The 19,697-nt window shown below is 44.8% G+C and overlaps 3 protein-coding genes across 4 annotated transcripts; 1 reads left to right on the top strand and 2 right to left on the bottom strand.

Moving 5' to 3' along the window:
• Positions 1–188: 188 nt before the first annotated feature.
• acot13 (acyl-CoA thioesterase 13) lies at positions 189–1,212 on the bottom strand. Its single transcript, XM_061266663.1, has 3 exons — positions 882–1,212; positions 607–791; positions 189–495 (listed from the first exon to the last, which is right to left on the bottom strand). Exons 1-3 carry the CDS (start codon positions 963–965, stop codon positions 336–338), a joined length of 429 nt encoding a protein of 142 aa, XP_061122647.1. The 5' UTR covers positions 966–1,212; the 3' UTR covers positions 189–335.
• Positions 1,213–10,176: 8,964 nt separating this feature from the next.
• Positions 10,177–14,644, top strand: tdp2b (tyrosyl-DNA phosphodiesterase 2b). Of its 2 annotated transcripts, none has more exons than XM_061266894.1 (6): positions 10,177–10,487; positions 10,565–10,686; positions 10,836–10,991; positions 11,065–11,156; positions 11,244–11,362; positions 11,534–14,644. In XM_061266894.1, exons 1-6 carry the CDS (start codon positions 10,356–10,358, stop codon positions 11,999–12,001), a joined length of 1,089 nt encoding a protein of 362 aa, XP_061122878.1. In that variant the 5' UTR covers positions 10,177–10,355; the 3' UTR covers positions 12,002–14,644. The 2 variants fall into 2 exon arrangements, with proteins under 2 accessions (XP_061122878.1, XP_061122877.1); XM_061266893.1 differs by having other exon boundaries at positions 11,241–11,362.
• Positions 13,844–19,690, bottom strand: tmem64 (transmembrane protein 64). The gene is made up of 3 exons (XM_061266895.1): positions 18,473–19,690; positions 17,060–17,215; positions 13,844–16,748 (listed from the first exon to the last, which is right to left on the bottom strand). Exons 1-3 carry the CDS (start codon positions 19,142–19,144, stop codon positions 16,545–16,547), a joined length of 1,032 nt encoding a protein of 343 aa, XP_061122879.1. The 5' UTR covers positions 19,145–19,690; the 3' UTR covers positions 13,844–16,544.
• Positions 19,691–19,697: the final 7 nt, after the last annotated feature.

The raw sequence follows: 19,697 nt of genomic DNA, 5'->3' as shown, positions 1-19,697 counted from the left end.
ATAAAATAAATAACTATTGGAGAACTTTACAAACTAACAATTTGAGACAAAATGAAAGTGTAACCAAAGTCACCTTTTTAAACAGGTGAAAAATAAAACCTGATAATATTTGGCAAAAATTATGGAGTAAAACCAAAACTGACAATATGAAATATTTTCAGCTGTTTGAATTATTTTGGGGAATAAAATAGTTTTGCAATTTGTTTTAATTGTGAAGTGAATGAAGTTTTCATACAAAAATGAAGGCAAAATGATACAAGGGTACTGTAACATGTATAACATAACAATAACATGTCATACTTGTTTGACATGTTACCTCCCATGTAAGCATGTGTTCAGCTGCTGCCAAGGTGTTTGGTGTGCCGTCCCTGCGCGATCAACTTTCCTGTGGCCTTGCTGGTCAAGTCCACGGTAGAAAACGCCAACGTTCGTCCCTCCTTCAGCACCTGAGCCGTGATAAGCACGTCCTCGCCCAGCTTGGCTGCGTTCATGTACCTCCACAATTATACAAGGAAAGATCAGAATCCTTCATGACGAAGAAAAAAAAGAGGAACATTTTACAGGGGAAGGGGGTGAGAGATAAAGATGTGTCAAGAAGCAACTGACGTGATATTCATGTCGACGCTGACTCCGGGCGCTCCTCTGTCGCTGTACATGATAGCCATGGTGGAGATGACGTCCACCAGGGTGGCCGTGAGGCCGCCGTGCAGCGTCCCAAAGCCGTTGGTGTGTTCCTCGGCCACTTGCATCTCGCACACCACCTTGCCCGGCGACGCAGAGACCACTTCTACCTGGACAAATGGGACAATGTACAAACGGAAAGACAGGACCGTCTCAACATCGGGAGACTGAAATAATTCCATTGTTGTTGAAATACTCACCTTGTTTAGGACTCGGTCAAATCCTGGCTTGTCTTTCATAACCCGCATTATTTGTTTGATTGTTTTTAAAGACGTCGATGCCATTCGAATAACTGATACCTTACCGTACCAACACCTTTACTTGCGATGTCAAACAAAATCCGGAAGTTGTTTTTTTTCCCCCGGATTTTTCCGGGGCGAACATGACTAGAGAGGCAAATGAAATTATAAAATATATCAGATATTAAACGACCACAATTAAAGGTTGAAAAATCACGAATTCCGTAAGATAATTTAAAACGCATTCATCTGAAATTTTAAAAGCTAAAAGTACTTCTGACATTCGTGTTCGGAAACAAAATGTAAAAACACCCGGAAGTGTTAAAAAACAGGTGTTGTGCTCGATTTGGTTCCCCCTGCCGCGGGAGCGCGCACACCTTGTTTGGAAAGCGAAAAACCGATGCCGTACGGCGTCGTACGGCGCCAGCACTGTTGTTTTCAATAAAAACATGAACAACTCACGTTTGCGTCAGTCAATTTTAATTTAAAAAGAAATGATTATTCTCATTTGATGCCTTTAAGTTCATCCGCGTTCTGCCGTTGAAGCGGGGTGCATTCAAAGACCAGTCGTACAGACGGAACACTCAGTGGCTTCACCAAAAAGCAACGATATAACTACGTGAGCTCTTTGCATAAACCTCGATGCAAAGAAACTCCTCTTTTGGGGTATTAATTGTGATCATCATTCATCCATCCATTTTATTACTCAGGTATTTTCAAAGCAAATTAATATTGTTGCATTTATTAATTTGCTTTAAAATGACAGCGCAATATAATTAAAAGCTGACAGTATAGCGATGTCAAACGTGTTCATTTAAGAAAAAGCCACGCACGTTTTGTGATCAAATCTTTCAGAACGAGAATGATTTGAGTGAATTGACTTGAATGAATAATTGAGAAGACATTTCAGTTCTGAAGGCTCCTTTTGTCCCAAGCAAAGTGACAGGTGGTGAGGAGCGCTGATAAGAAATGTAACAGGAACTCTATAAAAAATGTCAACCCGTGAGAATTTGTGCCCCCCTCCCATTTTGAGAACAGTGAGTCCTGGACTCCAACTGGCTCTTTTTCTGTCTTCCTGGGGGTCTGTTCAGGTAGTGTGGCAAATTTGAACAGGTTCCCTCATTCCTAGGCCAAATTACGGGGGGGGGAGGGGGGGGGGTAACACATCCTCACGGCGGCCCCGTGAGGATATGTTCCCCCCCTCCCATTTTGAGAACGGTGAGTGCTGGACTACAACTGTTTTTTTGTCTGTCTTCCTGGGGGTCTGTTCAGGTAGTGTGGCAAATTTGAACAGGTTCCCTCGTTCCTATGCCAAATTACAGGGGGGGGGGGGGGGCGCACATCCTCACGGCGGCCCCGTGAGGTTATGTTCCCCCCTCCCCCCCTTTTTGAGAACGGTGAGTCCTGGACTCCAACTGGCTCTTTTTCTGTCTTCCCGGAGGTCTGTTCAGGTAGTGTGGCAAATTTGAACAGGTTCCCTCATTCCTAGGCCAAATTACAGACCTGCGTGGGGAAACACATCCTCACGGCGGCCCCGTGAGGTTATGTTCCCCCCTCCCCCCCTTTTTGAGAACGGTGAGTCCTGGACTCCAACTGGCTCTTTTTCTGTCTTCCCGGGCCAGGTTCCCTCATTCTTAGGCCAAATTACTGGGGGGAAAACATACATATAATATTATATTATTTGAGTTGTCGTAAATCATTAGTTAATCATTCAATAAAGCAGACTTTGACTTTGACTTTGATATCACGGGTCATTAGGGCGAGTTTGGTGGAGTTTTTACTGCTTCTTCCAACTGCTACCGCGCTGACTGTAACTTGACACTCTGGCTGCGTCTTGCCTCATTTGCATACTCACAGCTATTGGATGTTTACGGAGGGGCGCGGAGTCCGGACAGCAGGCTGTGTGAGGACACACACCGCACTGACATGAGAGAAGAGACGGGGCTGATTAACGTGTGTTTCTATCAGCGGATTTTTCACTTCTAAAAGTTTGATTCGAGGGGGCAGGACATCTGTTTGAGGGGGCGTTGCCCCCTCTTGCCCCTGCGTAGAGCCGGCCCAACTCAGTTAAGTTTTACACAGGGAAGTACTATAGCAATCCTTCTGTCTTTATTTTCACAGCTGATTTATCTAACTTGTGCTTTTTTGTGGGGAAGCTACACATGACACAGACAACAGATGGCTAATTATGTCAGGTCTTGTTAACTAATGCATCTGATAATTAATAAATATATTGAATTACACATTGTCGTTATGTGCGTCGAAGCAAGCACCATACGTTCAGAGGACAGCAGTTTAATAAACTCACACGAGGATTCAGAGAACCAAATCTATCACTTGGTTGCGTTACATCCGGGGAGCGAGAGCAGCTTCTTCGTCTCAGCTACGGTAGCCGTGCGGGACATTCTTTTAGCACAATACACAATCATGCAATTATCTACATCCTCTCCTTTTAGAACATTGCCTCTATAAAAAATATTGTTAACTAAAAAACTGTAATATACAAATGTGACGTGACAGTCTACAAATAAACAAGTCTGCGTAAAACTGGCAGCATAAAACTTACTGAATTAACAAATTATTCCTCTTGGAAATGCACGAAGGTACACTTGGTAATAATAACAAGTATGTAAACAACCTCAGAGCTTAACTTTTTTTTTTTCAAAACGCAACTAACAAACATGCAGTTCAATCCTTGTACTTCGGATTCGGCTTAGAAATCCGACCTGAGCGAGTCACATAAGCAGAACAATTGTGTGACACTCGGGTGGGCACGTCAGCTGGAGATGTTGTCGATTGCTCATTGGTGGAGTAGTGAGCAGATGGTTGAGAGAAGTGAGACGGTCGGGCATGTGGACTGGATAGAAGAGGGTCTGGCGTACTCGGAACCGGTGGTTGAGAGTGATGGTCAGAGTCGGCGTGCAAAGGTGGGGTTGGTTCAGCAACAGGAAGGATGTGACGGCGATTCCTCCTGTAGATACCTCCGTTGGATTCAACGATGTAGGAGCGCGGCTCTTTGCAAGCCTGAACCACTTTCCCGAGGCGGTCATATCCCTCTGCAGTCTGTAACCGGACAATTTGTCCTCTCACAAGTGGCACCAGAGGGCGACTTGTTGCATCATAGTACTGCTTTTGAACAAGTCTTCTCCTTTGAAGCTGAGTAGCCACTTGTCCCGCACCCTTTATTGCAGGCACAAGCAGAGTGTTGTCGACAGGAAAGGTAGAACGCGTCTGGCGAGACATGAGACGCTGTGCAGGTGATCCAAGCGTGCTGTCTCGAGGAATGTTCCTGAGGTTGAGCAGGTTGAGAAAAACATCCGTTCCATCTCGGTGTGACTTTTCCATGAGCTGTTTGGCACTGCGGACGGCACGCTCGGCTAATCCATTCGACTGCGGGTATCCGGGACTGCTGGTAACGTGCGTAATGTCCCACTGTTTGGAAAAGTCGCGGAATCGTTGGCTAGTGTATTGTCTGCCATTATCAGAAATCAGTGTATGGGGTGCTCCATGAACAGAAAAATGTCTCTTTAGCTTTTTTATCACTGTAGCTGAAGACAAATCACGAAGCAGATCAATTTCGAACCATCCCGAGTAAGAGTCAACAAGGACTGAATACTGTTGACCATGCCATTCAAAAATGTCCGTTGCGACCGTAGACCATGGCAGGGTAGGGACAGGATGAGCTTTCAGCGGTTCCTTTTGCTGGTGTGGTCGTGTGCTATTGCATACAGCACAAGACAGTAGTACTTTTGTGATGTCCGTGTTCATGTTGGGCCAAAACACTGTACTTCTGGCTCTACATTTAGTTGATTCAAGGCCTGGGTGACCTCTATGCATAATTTGGATGTACTCTTGTTGCAGTGAGATTGGTATGACAGGTCTGTGTCCTTTAACAACAATACCTTCTTCCACTACCAACTCGTCTCTGTATGGAAAGTATGGGCGGACAGAGAGCGGTGCCTGACGTTCTTTGTTAGGCCATCCATTCTGGATCACATTGCTAAGAGTTTGAAGCACTTGGTCACTGGCAGTGTGTGTTCTCAGCTCTTCAAGCCTGGCTGTCGAGATAAAACTGACTGACATGACTTCAAACGAGCTGTGAGCACTAGATAATTCAGAAACTTTACCGTTTGGGGCTCTTGACAGGGTGTCGGAAAGGTACATTTGCTTGCCCTTTTTATAAACCAAGGTGATGTCAAAAGCTTGTAGACGAAGTAGCATCCTCTGCAGACGAGCTGGAGCTGTGAGGATCGGCTTCTTCAGTATAGTGACCAGAGGTTGGTGGTCTGTTTCAATGACAGTGTGCTTGCCATAGATGTAGTCCTTAAACTTAGTGCATGCAAAAACAACAGCAAGGAGTTCTTTTTCAATTTGCGCATAACGGGTTTCTGTATCTGACAATGTGCGAGATGCATACGCAATTGGCTTTCCATCTTGTAAACATGCTGCACCCAACCCATAACGGGATGCATCACATGTTAGCATCACAGGTTTCCCTACATCAAAATAAGAAAGGACAGGTGAGCTGGATAGACATGACTTCAATTTCTCAAATGCCTGTTGGTGTTGGGGGAGCCAGCACCATGCAGCGTCTTTGTGAGTGAGCTGCCTGAGTGGTGCTGCAATGTCGCTGAGATTTGGGATAAACTTCCCCAAGTAGTTCACCATGCCCAGGAATCGTTGCACAGCTAGGGCATCTTGCGGGACCGGCATCTCCGTGATGGCTTCTGTCTTCGTTGGATCGGCTTTCAGACCTTCTTTTGTGAATATGTGACCAACATAGCAGACTTGGTCGAGCCGAAACTTGCACTTTTGAGAGTTGAGTCTAAGTTTGATCTCTTGTGCACGATCCAATATTTTCTTCAGATTAGCATCATGTTCTGCAGCATCGCGACCTCCCACAATGATGTCATCGACTATGACAGCACATGGGTAACCGGCAAACAGTTGTTCCATTGAGCTTTGGAAAACTTCACTTGCTGAGTTGATGCCAAATGGCATGCGGAGAAATCGGTAGCGCCCAAAAGGTGTGCTGAATGTTGTCAACATGGATGACTTTTGATCTAGCTTTATTTGCCAAAAGGAGTTCTTGGCATCAAGCACCGAAAACAGGGTGGCACCTGACATTTTGCTGGCTACGTCTTCCACACTACGCATCGGATAGTGGGGTCTCTTTAAAGCATTGTTCAAGTCTTTTGGGTTGATGCACAGTCGTATCTCTTCTTTGTCTTTCTTGTGTGCTGCTACCATCGATGAAACCCAGTCCGTGGGCTCAGAGACGGGGCAGATGACTCCTTTGCTTGTCATGTTATCAAGTTCAGCTTTAACGCGGGCCTGCATCGCCAAGGGGACACGGTGCGCTGGACGCACGACTGGCCGTACAGCTGGATCTACTACCATGGAGTAGGTGATTGGCAGTTCTCCTAATTCATCGCTGAACACATCTTTGTATTTCTCTTTGATATTCTTGACAAAGTCTGTAATAGTCTCCGTACCGACCTGGTGGACGTGAGGGCTGAATGTGACAAGTCCGAGACGCATACATGCACGAAATCCCAAAAGTGGAATAACATCACGCTCCACGAGGAAGAAGGGTAGCGTGTGTTGCTGTTCATCCAAGTAGCATGACAGTGAAACAAGACCTGCAGTTTCGATCTTGCTGCCGCCATAAGCCACTAGATTTGTAGACTTGCCACAGGGAATAATGTTCCCCTCAGAGAGTTGTACAAACATGTCCTTAGCCATTACATTACATTTCGCTCCGGTGTCGATCTTCATTTCGATGGGTTTCCCGTGCACATGCAGAGTGACAAAGCCTTCATCTCTATTTTTCATATGTGCATTGATAGTGTCCACAGAAATTCCATCTACATAGTATGTATCATCATCAGCGGTGTATTCTTTCTCTTGCTCGACCTTCACGTGATACACTGGTCTTCTAGTGGAGCTTTTCTTTGTGAAACTCTTTCTTTCTGTGTTGTGATACGCTGGCTTTGACTTGCAGCAATCCTTGAAATGATTCATCTTTCCACATTTGTGACATTTCAAGCCAAACGCTGGACATCTATCCCTTTGCGCTGGGTGGCTGCCTCCACAATGATTGCAAGTAGTGATGTTCTTTGAATCATATTGATTTGCTTTCTTATTTCTTGACCTGTACAGTCCTCTATTGGAGCTTTGTTGTAGCGCATCCACAGGGTTTACTTGCAGAGTTAATGCTTTTGTGTTTTCCTCGGTCATTTCATAAATACGGCAGATAGAAATTGCCTTAGCGAGGGTCAAGTCACTATCGCGTAGCAGAGCCTTTCTTATACTGTCGTTGTTGATGCCACACACGATTCTATCACAAATCAATTCGTCCGTGAGCTCTGCAAAGTGGCAACTCTTTGCTTTTATCTTCAAATCACTGATGAAAGATTCAATAGTCTCACCTTGCTTCTGATTTCGAGTGTGAAACTTGTGCCTTTCCATCGTCTTGTTGTGTTGTGGATTGCACATTTCTCGAAATTTTCGCTTGAGACACGCGGGGTCTTCCCGAGACTCGGCCGGGACCATAACGGCTCCATTTTCTCCTGGCGCTCTAACTTCCGCAGCGTATACAAATGAACGCTCCCGTTCAATGGCTTCTGCTCCTGCAAGGTTGAGGAGGATGTACGCTTTTGTCTTGGCAGGTTTATCCGCGTGTGCAGCCTCGATAAAAATGTCATATTCACTTTCAAAAATACGCCAATTCTCGGCAACGTCTCCTTCAAAAACAAGAGGGTCTGGCCTGCGAAATCCTTCCGCCATAGTCAGCCTTCACTTAATTCCCCTCGCACTTCGGAGCACGGCGAAGAAAAAAAACACCACTCAATACACAGAGGGCAGGTCCGAGACGTCTTCTGACACCATGTCGTTATGTGCGTCGAAGCAAGCACCATACGTTCAGAGGACAGCAGTTTAATAAACTCACACGAGGATTCAGAGAACCAAATCTATCACTTGGTTGCGTTACATCCGGGGAGCGAGAGCAGCTTCTTCGTCTCAGCTACGGTAGCCGTGCGGGACATTCTTTTAGCACAATACACAATCATGCAATTATCTACACACATTCATTGTAAATTATTGTCTGTTGTTCTATGTTTTCAAGTGTGTAAAAAAATTCTTAATAGTTATTATTTTTAATGTATGTTATATGATTAGGAAACAAAGTTGTTTGACCAAAATAAGGACAACGAAATTGATAGTGGAGTAATAACGGTATAACTGCACAAATCATTTATTTATTTTTTCTTCTCCGTTATTATTAAGTTCGAACTGCACAATGCATTCAATAATTTCTTCAATATGAGTACTGAGGTAAATTTTGGATTCTATGCGTCACTGTATGTCACCTTAAATGGCGACCTTGCAGCAGTGAGAAGACCCTAAGCTATTTTTGCGGTACAGAGAAGCTCTAGTTTCAGTAATGTGTAGGTACTTAGAATATGGAAGGGCCATTCGTCCGTGACCAGGAAGACCTTTGTCCATGCACTTTTAAGGGCATCGGAAGTAACCAGTAGAGTGAGACTCGGACCGCAGCTGTTGTCTTAGGAGGTACAAATGATGGGGGAGAACAGATAGAGGGAGAGAGCGCGAAGAGCGAGGGGCGCGCAAGGCGCAAGGGGCAAGAGCAAGAAGCGCGGGGGCCTTTTTGGGGCGAACATCTGTGCTGTCAAGAGCTGAAACATCTTTGCTCTTGGGGCCACTCTAACTTTTGGAGTGACATCACTTTGACATCGGTTGAATAAATCTTTTCCCAATGAGGTAAATTTTGGATTCTATGCGTCACTGTATATCACCTTAAATGGCGACCTTGCAGCAGTGAGAAGACCCTAAGCTATTTTTGCGGTACAGAGAAGCTCTAGTTTCAGTAATGTGTAGGTACTTAGAATATGGAAGGGCCATTCGTCCGTGACCAGGAAGACCTTTGTCCATGCACTTTTAAGGGCATCGGAAGTAACCAGTAGAGTGAGACTCGGACCGCAGCTGTTGTCTTAGGAGGTACAAATGATGGGGGAGAACAGATAGAGGGAGAGAGCGCGAAGAGCGAGGGGCGCGCAAGGCGCAAGGGGCAAGAGCAAGAAGCGCGAGGGCCTTTTTGGGGCGAACATCTGTGCTGTCAAGAGCTGAAACATCTTTGCTCTTGGGGCCACCCTAACTTTTGGAGAGACATCACTTTGACATCGGTTGAATAAATCTTTTCCCAATCAGCCGTGTGTCACCGAAGTGCTTCCTTACCCGGACCAGCCATCGTCCACTGAGTGTTTTTTTGGAGACCAGCGAAACAACAAAGACCATTCACCACAGTACTCAGTCATACAACAGTTAAAAGGAACATTTGTAATCCTCTCCTAAAATATGTATTGGTTTAGCTTTTCAAACATATAAATCGAAGTGCACCTCATTAATTAAACACCCACACATATACACCGTTTTGAATGGGGGGAACGTTTCCTCACGGGGCCGCCGTGAAGGAAAACAGACAAAAAGGAAAAAAAAGGTGTATCCTGCTTTTGGTCCCCTTCTTAAAGAATGTTCCTTGCCAAGAATCCTCACGGGTTGACATTTCTTATAGAGTTCCTGTCACATTTATTATCCCCCCTCCCCACCACCTGTCACTTCGCTTGGGACAAAAGGAGCCTTCAGAACTAAAATGTCTTCTCAATTATTCATTCAAGTCAATTCACTCAAATCATTCTCGTTCTGAAAGATTTGATCACAAAACGTGCGTGGCTTTTTCTTAAATGAACACGTTTGACATCGCTATAGTGTCAGCTTTTAATTATGTTGCGCTGTCATTTTAAAGCAAATTAATAAATGCAACAATATTAATTTGCTTTGAAAATACCTGAGTAATAAAATGGATGGATAAATGATGATTGATCATAATTAAGTATAAAGTCTCATTTGTAATATATACTCCTTGTAGCATGTAATGGTACCCAAAAAGAGGAGTTTCTTTGCGTCGAGGTTTATGCAAAGAGCTCACGTAATTATATCGTTGCTTTTTGGTGAAGCGACTGAGTGTTCCGTCTGTACGACTGGTCTTTGAATGCACCCCGCTTCAACAGCAGAACGCGGATGAATTTAAAGGCATCAAATGAGAATAATCCTTTCTAAAAATTAAAATTGACTGACGCAAACGTGAGTTGTTCATGTTTTTATTGAAAACAACAGTGCTGGCGCCGTAGGACGCCGTACGGCATCTGTTTTTCGCTTTCCAAACAAGGCGTGCGCGCTCCCGCGGCAGGGGGAACAAAATCTCACGGGGGAACCAAATCGAGCACAACTGTTCACGCGCTTGCTCACATAAATAAGAATGCATATGTCAGCTGCGTCGTGTTATATTGTCTTGTAATCGCATTACCCTTTCGAAAGTGCATTTTATAAGCGGTTAGTTAAGTTTTTGACAGTATGGCTTTGACGTCCGACGCCGGGGATGAAGAAGAGAGGCGAACTCGACTATGCGAGGAGTTTGCCGGGTTAACGAGGACTGACAACATCGTGGCGCAGTGCTACTTGGCGGAGAACGACTGGGACGTGGAGGTACACGTTTTGATTTTCCAAAATGTGTAGTTAGTAAAGATGAATGCGTGGACGCCCGCTCTTCGCTCCTTGTCCAGAGAGCGTTGAAATGTTTCTTCGATGCTGACATGGAGAAAGTGTTTGAGAAGTCGCTTTCACACCAGGAGCCTCTAACCAAGAACCAAACAGTGGAGGAGGCAAAAGCTCCTGCACCAGTAAGGTCAATACTGCACAATCCTCAACATATACAACAGTTAACTGTGAAGGAGTGCTAATACCGATGAGCAGCTGGACTACATCATGTGCATTATGCTTTATGTGATGAGCTCCTCCTCGTCTTACCACGTGTTCCCATTGAATTAATTGCAGCATCGATTTAATGGCAGACAGTCCCGGCTCGTCCCCTCAACCCCCCAAGGACATCGACAGCGGCTCAAGACTGACGCTAATCTCATGGAACGTGGACGGTCTGGACACAGAGAACCTGGCGGAGCGTGCCAGAGGCTTGTGCTCCTACTTGGTGTTGTAAGACCCCTTTAACATCACCTTTTTTGTTGCGATATATTTTAAGATTTTTTTTCCCTCCACTCCCACATAGATACACTCCTGATGTGGTGTTCCTGCAGGAGCTCATTCCGCCTTACGTACAGTATTTGAAGAAACGCGCTGTCAGCTACTTGATCATTGAAGGTGAAATGTTTTATGGGAATTCTTTAGGTGGTCATATCTTGGTTAGGTTAGCCCACCCTTGTTGTCATTGGCTTGTTTTTTTAGCAGGTGGCGAGGGCGGCTACTTTACCGGCATGATGCTGAAGAAGACGAGTGTCAAGTTGCTGGAAAGCCAAATTGTGCCTTACCCCACCACTCGGATGGGACGGAATCTGCTCATGGCGCAGGTATACCAAAACATGACAGAAATATAAAAAAAAAAAAAAGTCATTGGCTGTTTTTCTTCTTATAAAATGATTCAAAGTAACATCATATATCACTTTTTATCCTGTGATTGAAAAAAGTTTGTCATGAATGAACAACTTTGGGCTGGTGGCTTTTGCCCAAAATGCCGTCAGGTGACGTTGAGGGGCGCAAAGGTATGGCTGATGACGTCCCATCTAGAGAGCTGCAAGGAGCATTCAGGTGAGCGTATGAAGCAGCTGCGTGAGGTGACAGGGCAAATGCTGAAGGCGCCCGATGACGTCAGCGTGCTGTTCGCTGGCGACACCAACCTGCGTGACGCCGAGGTGGTGAAGGTGGGCCTACCCATCGACGTGTGTGACGTTTGGGAGCGCCTCGGCCGCCAGGAGCATTGCCGCTACACGTGGGACACCCATGCCAACTCCAACAAGAGCCTGCCCTACACCTCCCGCTGCCGCTTCGACCGCGTGCTCCTGCGGCCGGCCGCCCACCCTCGAGTGATCCGCCTGGATCCCGACCGGATGGTCCTAGTGGGCTTGGAGAAGCTATCCTGCGGCCGCTTCATCAGTGACCACTGGGGCATCTACTGCAGCTTGAGAACCACCGTCAACCACACATCTTAAGGGCAGCAGTGCCTTTGTTTCAGCCGCTCTCTCCTCACGTCGTCATCTGATAAATATTTGTATTAATACACGTGACAACAAAGTTTTGTTTTGTCCAACATGGAAAATGTAGTATTGGCTTGCATCCACCAGAGGGCGACACTGCAAGTGTAATGGTTACACAATGCTCTTTTTTTAACCGATTGAATTCTATTGTAAAATTATTAGACTGTTCTTGAAAACCTTAAGAGTTAAAGCCTTTCGAATTCACGCTTTTTTGACAAAAAAAACCCTTATTAGTTGAGCAGTTTATTCTTTTAGAACTTCTCAAATTAAAAAATTCTTTTTTTCTTAAAAAAAAGTTTTTGTACGTTTTTTCTAAATTTCCAACATAGACACTAACATTTTTGGGTAAATTATCTGATCATGTAAATTAAGAATTTACAACTACAGGACTGTCTCAGAAAATTAGAATATTGTGATGAAGTTCTTTATTTTCTGTAATGCAATTTAAAAAACAAAAATGTCATACATTCTGAACTCATTACAAATCAACTGAAATATTGCAAGCCTTTTTTAATATTGCTGATTATGGCATTCAGCTTAAAGAAAACTTAAATAGCTTATCAAAATATTATATCATGAAAAAGTAAACTAGTAGGGTATTCAACTAATCACTTGAATCGTCTAATTACCTCGAAACACCTGGAAGGAATTCCTGAGCCTTGAAAAAACACTCAGCTGTCCAGAGGACCATCATTGACACCCTCCATCAGGAGGATAAGACACAAAAAGCAATTTCTCAAAGAGCAAGCTGTTCACAGAGTGCAGTTTCAAAGCACATCCAGAAAAGGTCTGTTGGCCTACAATGGATTTATACCCATGGTCAAGCCACTTCTGAAGCATCTGACTTGGGCTATGGAAAAGAAGCAGTGGACAGTTGCAGAATGGTCCAAAGCCCTCTTTTCAGACGAAAGCAAGTTTTGTATTTCATTTGGAAGTCAAGGCGCTGGAGTCTGGAGAAAGGCTGAAGTGGAGCAAAATCCAAGTTGCTTGCATGAAGTCCATCATGAAGTTCCCACAGTCCGCGATGGTTTGGGGAGCCATGTCAGCTGCTGGTGTTGACCCGCTGTTTCATCAAGTCCAGAGTAAATGCAGCAGTGTATCAAGAGATTTTAGAGCACTACATGCTTCCGTCTGCTGAAAAGCTCTATGGAGATGATTTCATTTTCCAGCATGATCTGGGACCTGCCCACAGTGCCAAAACCACCAGTAAATGGTCTACTGACCATGGCATTACTGTCCTCGATTGGCCTGCCAAATCCCCTGACCTGAACCCCATAGAGAATTTGTGGGGTATCGTGAGGAAGAAGCTGAAAGACACCAGACCCAACAATGCAAATGAGCTAAAGGCTGCTATTGAAGTATCCTGGGCATCCATAACACCTCAGCAATGCCACAGGCTGATTGCCTCCATGCCAAGCCGCATTGATGCAGTAATCCGTGCAAAAAGATTCCCAACCAAGTACTGAGTGCATTAATGGACATTTTCAAATGTTTGATTTTATTTTGTTATAAAAAAAAATATTTACTTTGTCTGAGGAAATATTCTAATATTCTGAGATAGGATATTTGAGTTTTCTTAAGCTGTATGCCATAATCAGCAATATTAAAATAATAAAAGGCTTGCAATATTTCAGTTGATTTGTAATGAATCCAGAATGTATGACATTTTTGTTTTTTTCAATTGCATCACAGAAAATAAAGAACTTTATCACAATATTCTAATTTTCAAAGACAGTCCTGTATACTTTGGTGTAGATGAATTATTGAATAAAAGTAATAAAAACAAGTCAAACAGGATGTAGTAAAAGCCATTTTAATCAGTTTCTCTCATAAATAACACTGAACAAAAGTGTCACACTGTGCATAAATATCCACATATGTCTACACGTATGTATATGCATACTTACGCACTGTCAAATTGCGTGTTAAGAAAATACAGCATGTGTGTACAGTAATGCACTTAATACCGACCGGGGAAGCGTCATCTTCCCTTTGAGTTACTTGTTGCATAACTAACACTAATTTCATACAGAACCTCTTCCTTTTTTTTTTTTTTGCATTGATTAATACTACCCAAAATCAAATACTCTGCACGTATAAATAAATAAAAAAAGTCAAATGGTTTTTTTTTTGCGTGCATGCCAATCACAAGGTGTCACGCGGCTCATTAATTATTCACAAGGCAACGGGATGCAAACTCTGGAATGTGGGCACCCTGCCTCGTTCGCTTTACAAAATCAATCATGTTTTGCATGAGGCCATGCAAATATTATTGCTGAGGTAAAAACCGGAGGGGGCCCCTTCAACCAGCAAGCCACCAAATAAAAGCAGAAAAACAAAAACGATGGATGGAGGAGCCCTTGTGTGTCTTCCACAACACTTTTCGAATCGTTGAAAAACTTAAAAAGCTTATATGCACATTCATTGTTTATTGTTTGAGTGCCTTTGTTGATTGTCAGCTTGCTGTTAGAAAAATGCCCAAAATAAAAGCAAAGACGTGAGGCTTTGAGGTAAATGCAAAGATATTTCCAGTTGTTCCCCCCAAAGATACAACATTGAGGTGAAATTGAAGTAAATCTTGAGATTCAAGTTGCATGTTTCGTGGTTAAAAAAGTAATTTTACATTTTCAAATTTATTAAGACTTTTTTTCTATTCCGCAACTTTTTTCCATTGTAAGTATTGGACTTGCATCTTGACGTTTGTCACAATCTAAGTGCAGCTTGGCCTGTACGTTTACTTGCGGGGCTGCAACTTTGCTTGAACAATAAGATTTTTTAAAAACTTTAATGTCCGACTTTATTGTCACAATATTGCTAAATGGAACTTGTAAAGCTACAATTTTGTTCTTGTAATATTCTGAATATTCACATGACTTTGTAAATGGAAACGTGGCTACGCCTGCAACGTTTGTCATCAAGCTACGACTCGCAATCTTGTCAACTTCATTTACAAAATTTTGACGTACCGTATTTTTGACTATATGGGTCTGTGGAATATTTAGAACTGCAATTCAAGACGAGTCCGCCATCAGCGGCGCATACGCGGCATCGTTTATATAAAGGACGATCGATGGATTTAATGAATTGGAGTGACACCGATGGTTTGATTAACGTGTTATTTATGTAATAGTTATTTGAATAACTCTGAATGTTACATCAGGCCCGTTCTCAGCTCCTCGTTTGTGTATATGTCACGTTAGCATACCGTATCGTTTAGCCAGTTGTTGCTGGTTCATGTCTGTTCTTGGTGTTGGATTTTGACAAATACATTTGCCCCAAAAGTGCGATTTATAATCCGGTGTGATCTATATATGGGGTTTTTTCACTTTATTGTGCATTTTCTGGCTGGTTCGACTTACCGTTTTTTTCCACGTATAATGCGCAAAATTTAACTAATTTATTGTCCTAAAATCTTGGGTGCGCATTATACATGGGTACAAAAAAAAGAGATATTTTATTTATTTATTTTATCCGGAGATGATATAGAGGCCGCCATTACAGATGCGCTTTCTTCTCTGCTGTTCACTTCAAACACAATGCTCTCGTATCAGACACTTGCTCGATCACCTGCTCGTTTGCTGTCACAATGTACCCTACACAAATCCGAAACATTTCTTTGCTATCGAGTTTGCTAGCGCATGCGCAGTGATACTGACCGGCAGAACAACATCCGGTTGTTCCCAAAGATTATCTTTTTTCTGAAATAATTTTACATTTACGGACTTAAGTAGGAGTTAAAATTTGGGTGCGTATTATACATGGGTACAGGCTTTTTTCCAGCATCAACATGCCATTTTTAGGGTGCGTATTATACATGGGGGCGCATTATACATGGAAAAAAACGGTATACTCCGAGCGACTTTTAGTCCGAAAAATACGGTATCATGAAGCTACTAGCGTTGTCATCACAACTGCCTTCTTTGAGTCCTAATTTCACTCAAAACTCCTTTATAGTTAGGGTTAGTCAGTTGCAAGGTGGTATTAAAAAAAATATTAAAAGAAATGATAGCACGTAAAAAAAAAAAAAAAATCTCGTCATAGTATTTCTTTTAGCTTAGTTTGCAACATTCCGGAATGAACTACTCCCAAAAATAAAATCTCAAATATTTTTTTTCTTCACGTTAATAATAGACAGGAAAGGCTTCTTTCAGCGTACTTCAAACATTCCTGAGTTTTACGTCTCAACCGATCGGAGTGAGTCACCGTCCCAAAAGTAAGACACTGAATTCAAAAGCACTCGGTCACAAAAAATGAACAATGCCCTTAACAATACCATTTAGTCCCGTTATGATTGTTGTTATGCTTTGTTTTCAGTTGCTGACACACTCAACGTGTTAGGAAAGAAGGTGCATAGGTGGCCATTCGTCCAAAAAAATCAAGTTGACATTCAAAGTGTTATTTCACTGACATCTCGAGGTCCCTTCACCGCTCGGTCCAAAAACAAAACAAAGCAAAACACCTACCGGGCATTCCAGGGTCCAACGCGATTGCTTTATGGTCACACCACGTTGACGATGGCCGCTGTGCGTTTGCCGCAGTACGTGAATCCTGCGTGGTTGCCGGCTGCGGTAACGGAGGGTGACGAAGACAAGCCGTTCATGTGCGAAGATCGGAACTCTATCTGGCAGGCAGCGATGGCGGCGTTGAGCTCCACCTGAGCGCGGTGAACCACGTAGAACATCAGCCCGATGCTGATCACGATCTAAAACCAGCGAATGGAGAAATGTAAAAAAATAAAATACTCATACTATGATTATTTGGGAATATATAATTTTGGAATATAGATTTCATATAAATATTTTTTCCAGGAGGAATTCAGAAAATTCAGAATGGCCTGTTTGCCACAACGTCCTAAAGCAACAAACCTTCCGGTCAGACCTGTCACTTGTTCGGCATTTTTAACTGCGCGTGCAGTAAATGTTTTCATAGTAAGCTAGCGGATGGAACGGAACATTTGGTTTCTCGAGCCGCACTCGCGCTGTGACATCCCGCCCATTGGCGACAGTGGGCTACCTGTAGAGCAAAGACAAAGTAGCCGCTGACGCTCTGCTGGGCAATGACGTCCTCCATGGTGCGCAGCGTGCTGCCCAGGTAGGAGTTGAGCAGCTGGGTGGGCAGCAGGCCCACTGACGACGCCACGAGATAGTTGGGCAAGGACACGTCCGTCACCTGGCACCAACGGACAAACTTGTCAGCAAACGCTTACCGCATCACAATTACGCGCAATATCAAAAAGGTGCTGCCTGATCACATGTCGGAAAAAGTCCAGCTCTTATCAGGGATGAATTCCGTCCGAGAGCTTGATGAAATGTGTGCGTGACCTTGGACTGCAGTGTGGCCGATAGCAGTGAGCAGGCGCCGTGCAATTGCTCCAAGACAGCGCCATGTGCCAGAGCGCATTTATGTTCACAGCTTGATTGTGCAATGGGGGGGGCAGGGCTCTGAAGTCAGTCTCTCCATGAAACTGGTGTCAGGGACAATTTTGTTGCCTTCCAAAATCCTTGCAATGATCTAATTCATATTCAATGCCAAGAGACCTTTGACCCCGGAGCTACAACCCAACAGCTGCGACAAGCAGAAGGCTGAATGCAAAAGCACCTGCCTGTTCCAAGCGGCATGCCGGAGAGTGAGCGAATGAGCCGAGCAGACATAAGAGTCTTCCTCGTTTGTCCACTACGAGTCTTCCTTGTTTGTCCACGTCAAGCAGCTGGCAACGCAAGCAATGACTAAAGAAGCGAGTGAGTCGGCCCGAGCCGGCTCCGAATGCCTTTCGTGCTTGCTGCTTCGCCCTCTGCGATGTTACTGCCCCAGATTCATTTGCTACAAGCTACAACAAAGTTTTTTTTGGAAAGCTAACGGTTGAACTAATTACAACTCTCTCGAATTGATGACAAAAAACTGAGGATGGAAATGCTACTTAAGTGAAGAACTGGAATTGTGGCTTGTGAGGGGCTTCTGCTTGAGCTGGCCGACCACGCTTATCGACACAAAGGGCACATGAAAGATAAGCCCATCGTACGAGTGAACCGCTGCGCTGAAATCTGAGACGTGTTTAAAAGTGCCACTGGCGATAATTTCGCCATCAAGTTGGATTGTTTCAATGGTCAGAAAATTCAGCAAAGTGTGTTGCGCGCTTCTGAAAATGAAGTTTGGTTACAGTCAAGGTTGCGTAATTTGACAGGAATGATGTGAGGTCATAACGTTTCCAGAAGCCGTCACAAGAGGAATGCAGTCATTCTGGTGCCTCTTTCCAAATATTAATACACAGCTCGAGTAGAACTGCTTTTAGTCCTATTTCAGGAAGCTACTTTTTAAACCTCTCATTTTCCTGTCATGTTGTGTTTTGTCTTTAAATGTTGACGGTGTGCTACTTGGTGTACGAAATGCGCTCTTTGGAACGTGAAGTGTGTTGCTGGGGCTACTCACGGAGAAAACTGCATTTTGGAGTCCAAAGGGGATGGGGGTGAGTCTCGCCAAGGCCACGACTTTGAGTCCGCTGCCGCCCTCCACCACGCGGATGATGGCGCTCAGCCGCTCGCTGGCGCCCACCTTGCGCAGCGCCCAGTCCGTCAGCAGTCGTTTACAGGCCAGGTGCGCCACAAAGGTGCCGATCAGCACACCCACCATGACCAGCCCCACGCCCAGCACGAACCCGTACAGGTATCCGGCCGCCACGTTGAGCACAATGTAGCCCCAGCCGCACGGGAAGGACACGCCGATAAAGCCTACTACAAAGAGCAAGGCCCCCGCCAGGCTGTCCAGGCCCTCCACCCAGAGCAGGAGGTCCTTCAGGTGCTGGCGGACCAGCGCCACTGAGGAGAAGCACAGGCCCGTGAGGACGCAAGCCAGCAGGGCGCTTTTCAGGCAGAAGGGGGTGACTGAGCATGGGTGCCGGGATTCCACGCCAACCTCTCCTGCCGCTGCCTCAGGGTCACCGTCCGCGTCCCCGCCGCACGCCAGCAGGTCCATCTTGTTGCACTCGTCACCTGCGCCGCTCTTGTGCAGCCATCGGCTGAGCTGGTTGTGTGCCCTGCCGGCAACGTGTTTGGCGAGTTTGGCGAGCAACTGCGCGCCAGGGGGTGATCCCATCAGCGACATTGTTCAACCGGAAGGGGGCGGATGCCAGCTGGGGCTGCACCTGACACCTTTCAAGAGTTGCCTTCTTGTTCCTTCATAGTGGATGCAAACTGGAATTCACAGACATTCTTTGTGGCCGACCGGAGACACAAATTGTCCTGCTGTTGCACAAATCGTTTAACTCGTGGTGGTGGACGTGACGTCATCACGTCTCCTGGCTCTGTGGCCCGGACACTTTCTTGGGATCATCTTACGGTCATTGGACGGAAGAACCTAACCAACAAGTGAGGGGGTGCTAAGTAGAGAAAGTTGTTTGTTGAGACTCACCCTGTCCAGCTGAATGGCTTTAAATAACTGCACAGCTAGCTACTAGCTGCCTCGCTGCAGGGCTAAATCCACCCGCCACCCATTTCGTCAGACTGCATTGCGACACTGGAAATTACGCTCTACAACCTTCCTTTTTATTCCTGTCGTCGACAAGTCGTTTCCTGCAAGGGCTTCTTCTCCTCCTTCTACTCCCCGCTGATGTTGGTGTCCCAGATGCCAAGCAAGTGGCAACTGCCCCGCAAGTGAC

The sequence above is a fragment of the Syngnathus typhle genome, linkage group LG20, assembly GCF_033458585.1.
Source record: "Syngnathus typhle isolate RoL2023-S1 ecotype Sweden linkage group LG20, RoL_Styp_1.0, whole genome shotgun sequence".
In the NCBI taxonomy this organism is placed as follows: Eukaryota; Metazoa; Chordata; class Actinopteri; order Syngnathiformes; family Syngnathidae; genus Syngnathus; species Syngnathus typhle.
This window is presented reverse-complemented; position numbering and strand designations above follow the sequence as displayed.

Coding starts and splice junctions, on each gene's coding strand:
- tdp2b (XM_061266893.1), top strand. CDS start 10,356: ATGGCTTTGACGTCCGACGCCGGGGATGAAGAAGAGAGGCGAACTCGA. Junction 10,687..10,835: donor AAAGCTCCTGCACCAGTAAG/GTCAATACTGCA, acceptor AATTAATTGCAG/CATCGATTTAATGGCAGACA. Junction 11,363..11,533: donor GGAATCTGCTCATGGCGCAG/GTATACCAAAAC, acceptor AAATGCCGTCAG/GTGACGTTGAGGGGCGCAAA.
- tmem64 (XM_061266895.1), bottom strand. CDS start 19,144: ATGTCGCTGATGGGATCACCCCCTGGCGCGCAGTTGCTCGCCAAACTC. Junction 17,216..18,472: donor TCCAAAATGCAGTTTTCTCC/GTGAGTAGCCCC, acceptor CGTTGGTGCCAG/GTGACGGACGTGTCCTTGCC. Junction 16,749..17,059: donor ACTTTGTCTTTGCTCTACAG/GTAGCCCACTGT, acceptor CGCTGGTTTTAG/ATCGTGATCAGCATCGGGCT.
- acot13 (XM_061266663.1), bottom strand. CDS start 965: ATGGCATCGACGTCTTTAAAAACAATCAAACAAATAATGCGGGTTATG. Junction 792..881: donor TTGACCGAGTCCTAAACAAG/GTGAGTATTTCA, acceptor CCATTTGTCCAG/GTAGAAGTGGTCTCTGCGTC. Junction 496..606: donor AGCGTCGACATGAATATCAC/GTCAGTTGCTTC, acceptor ATAATTGTGGAG/GTACATGAACGCAGCCAAGC.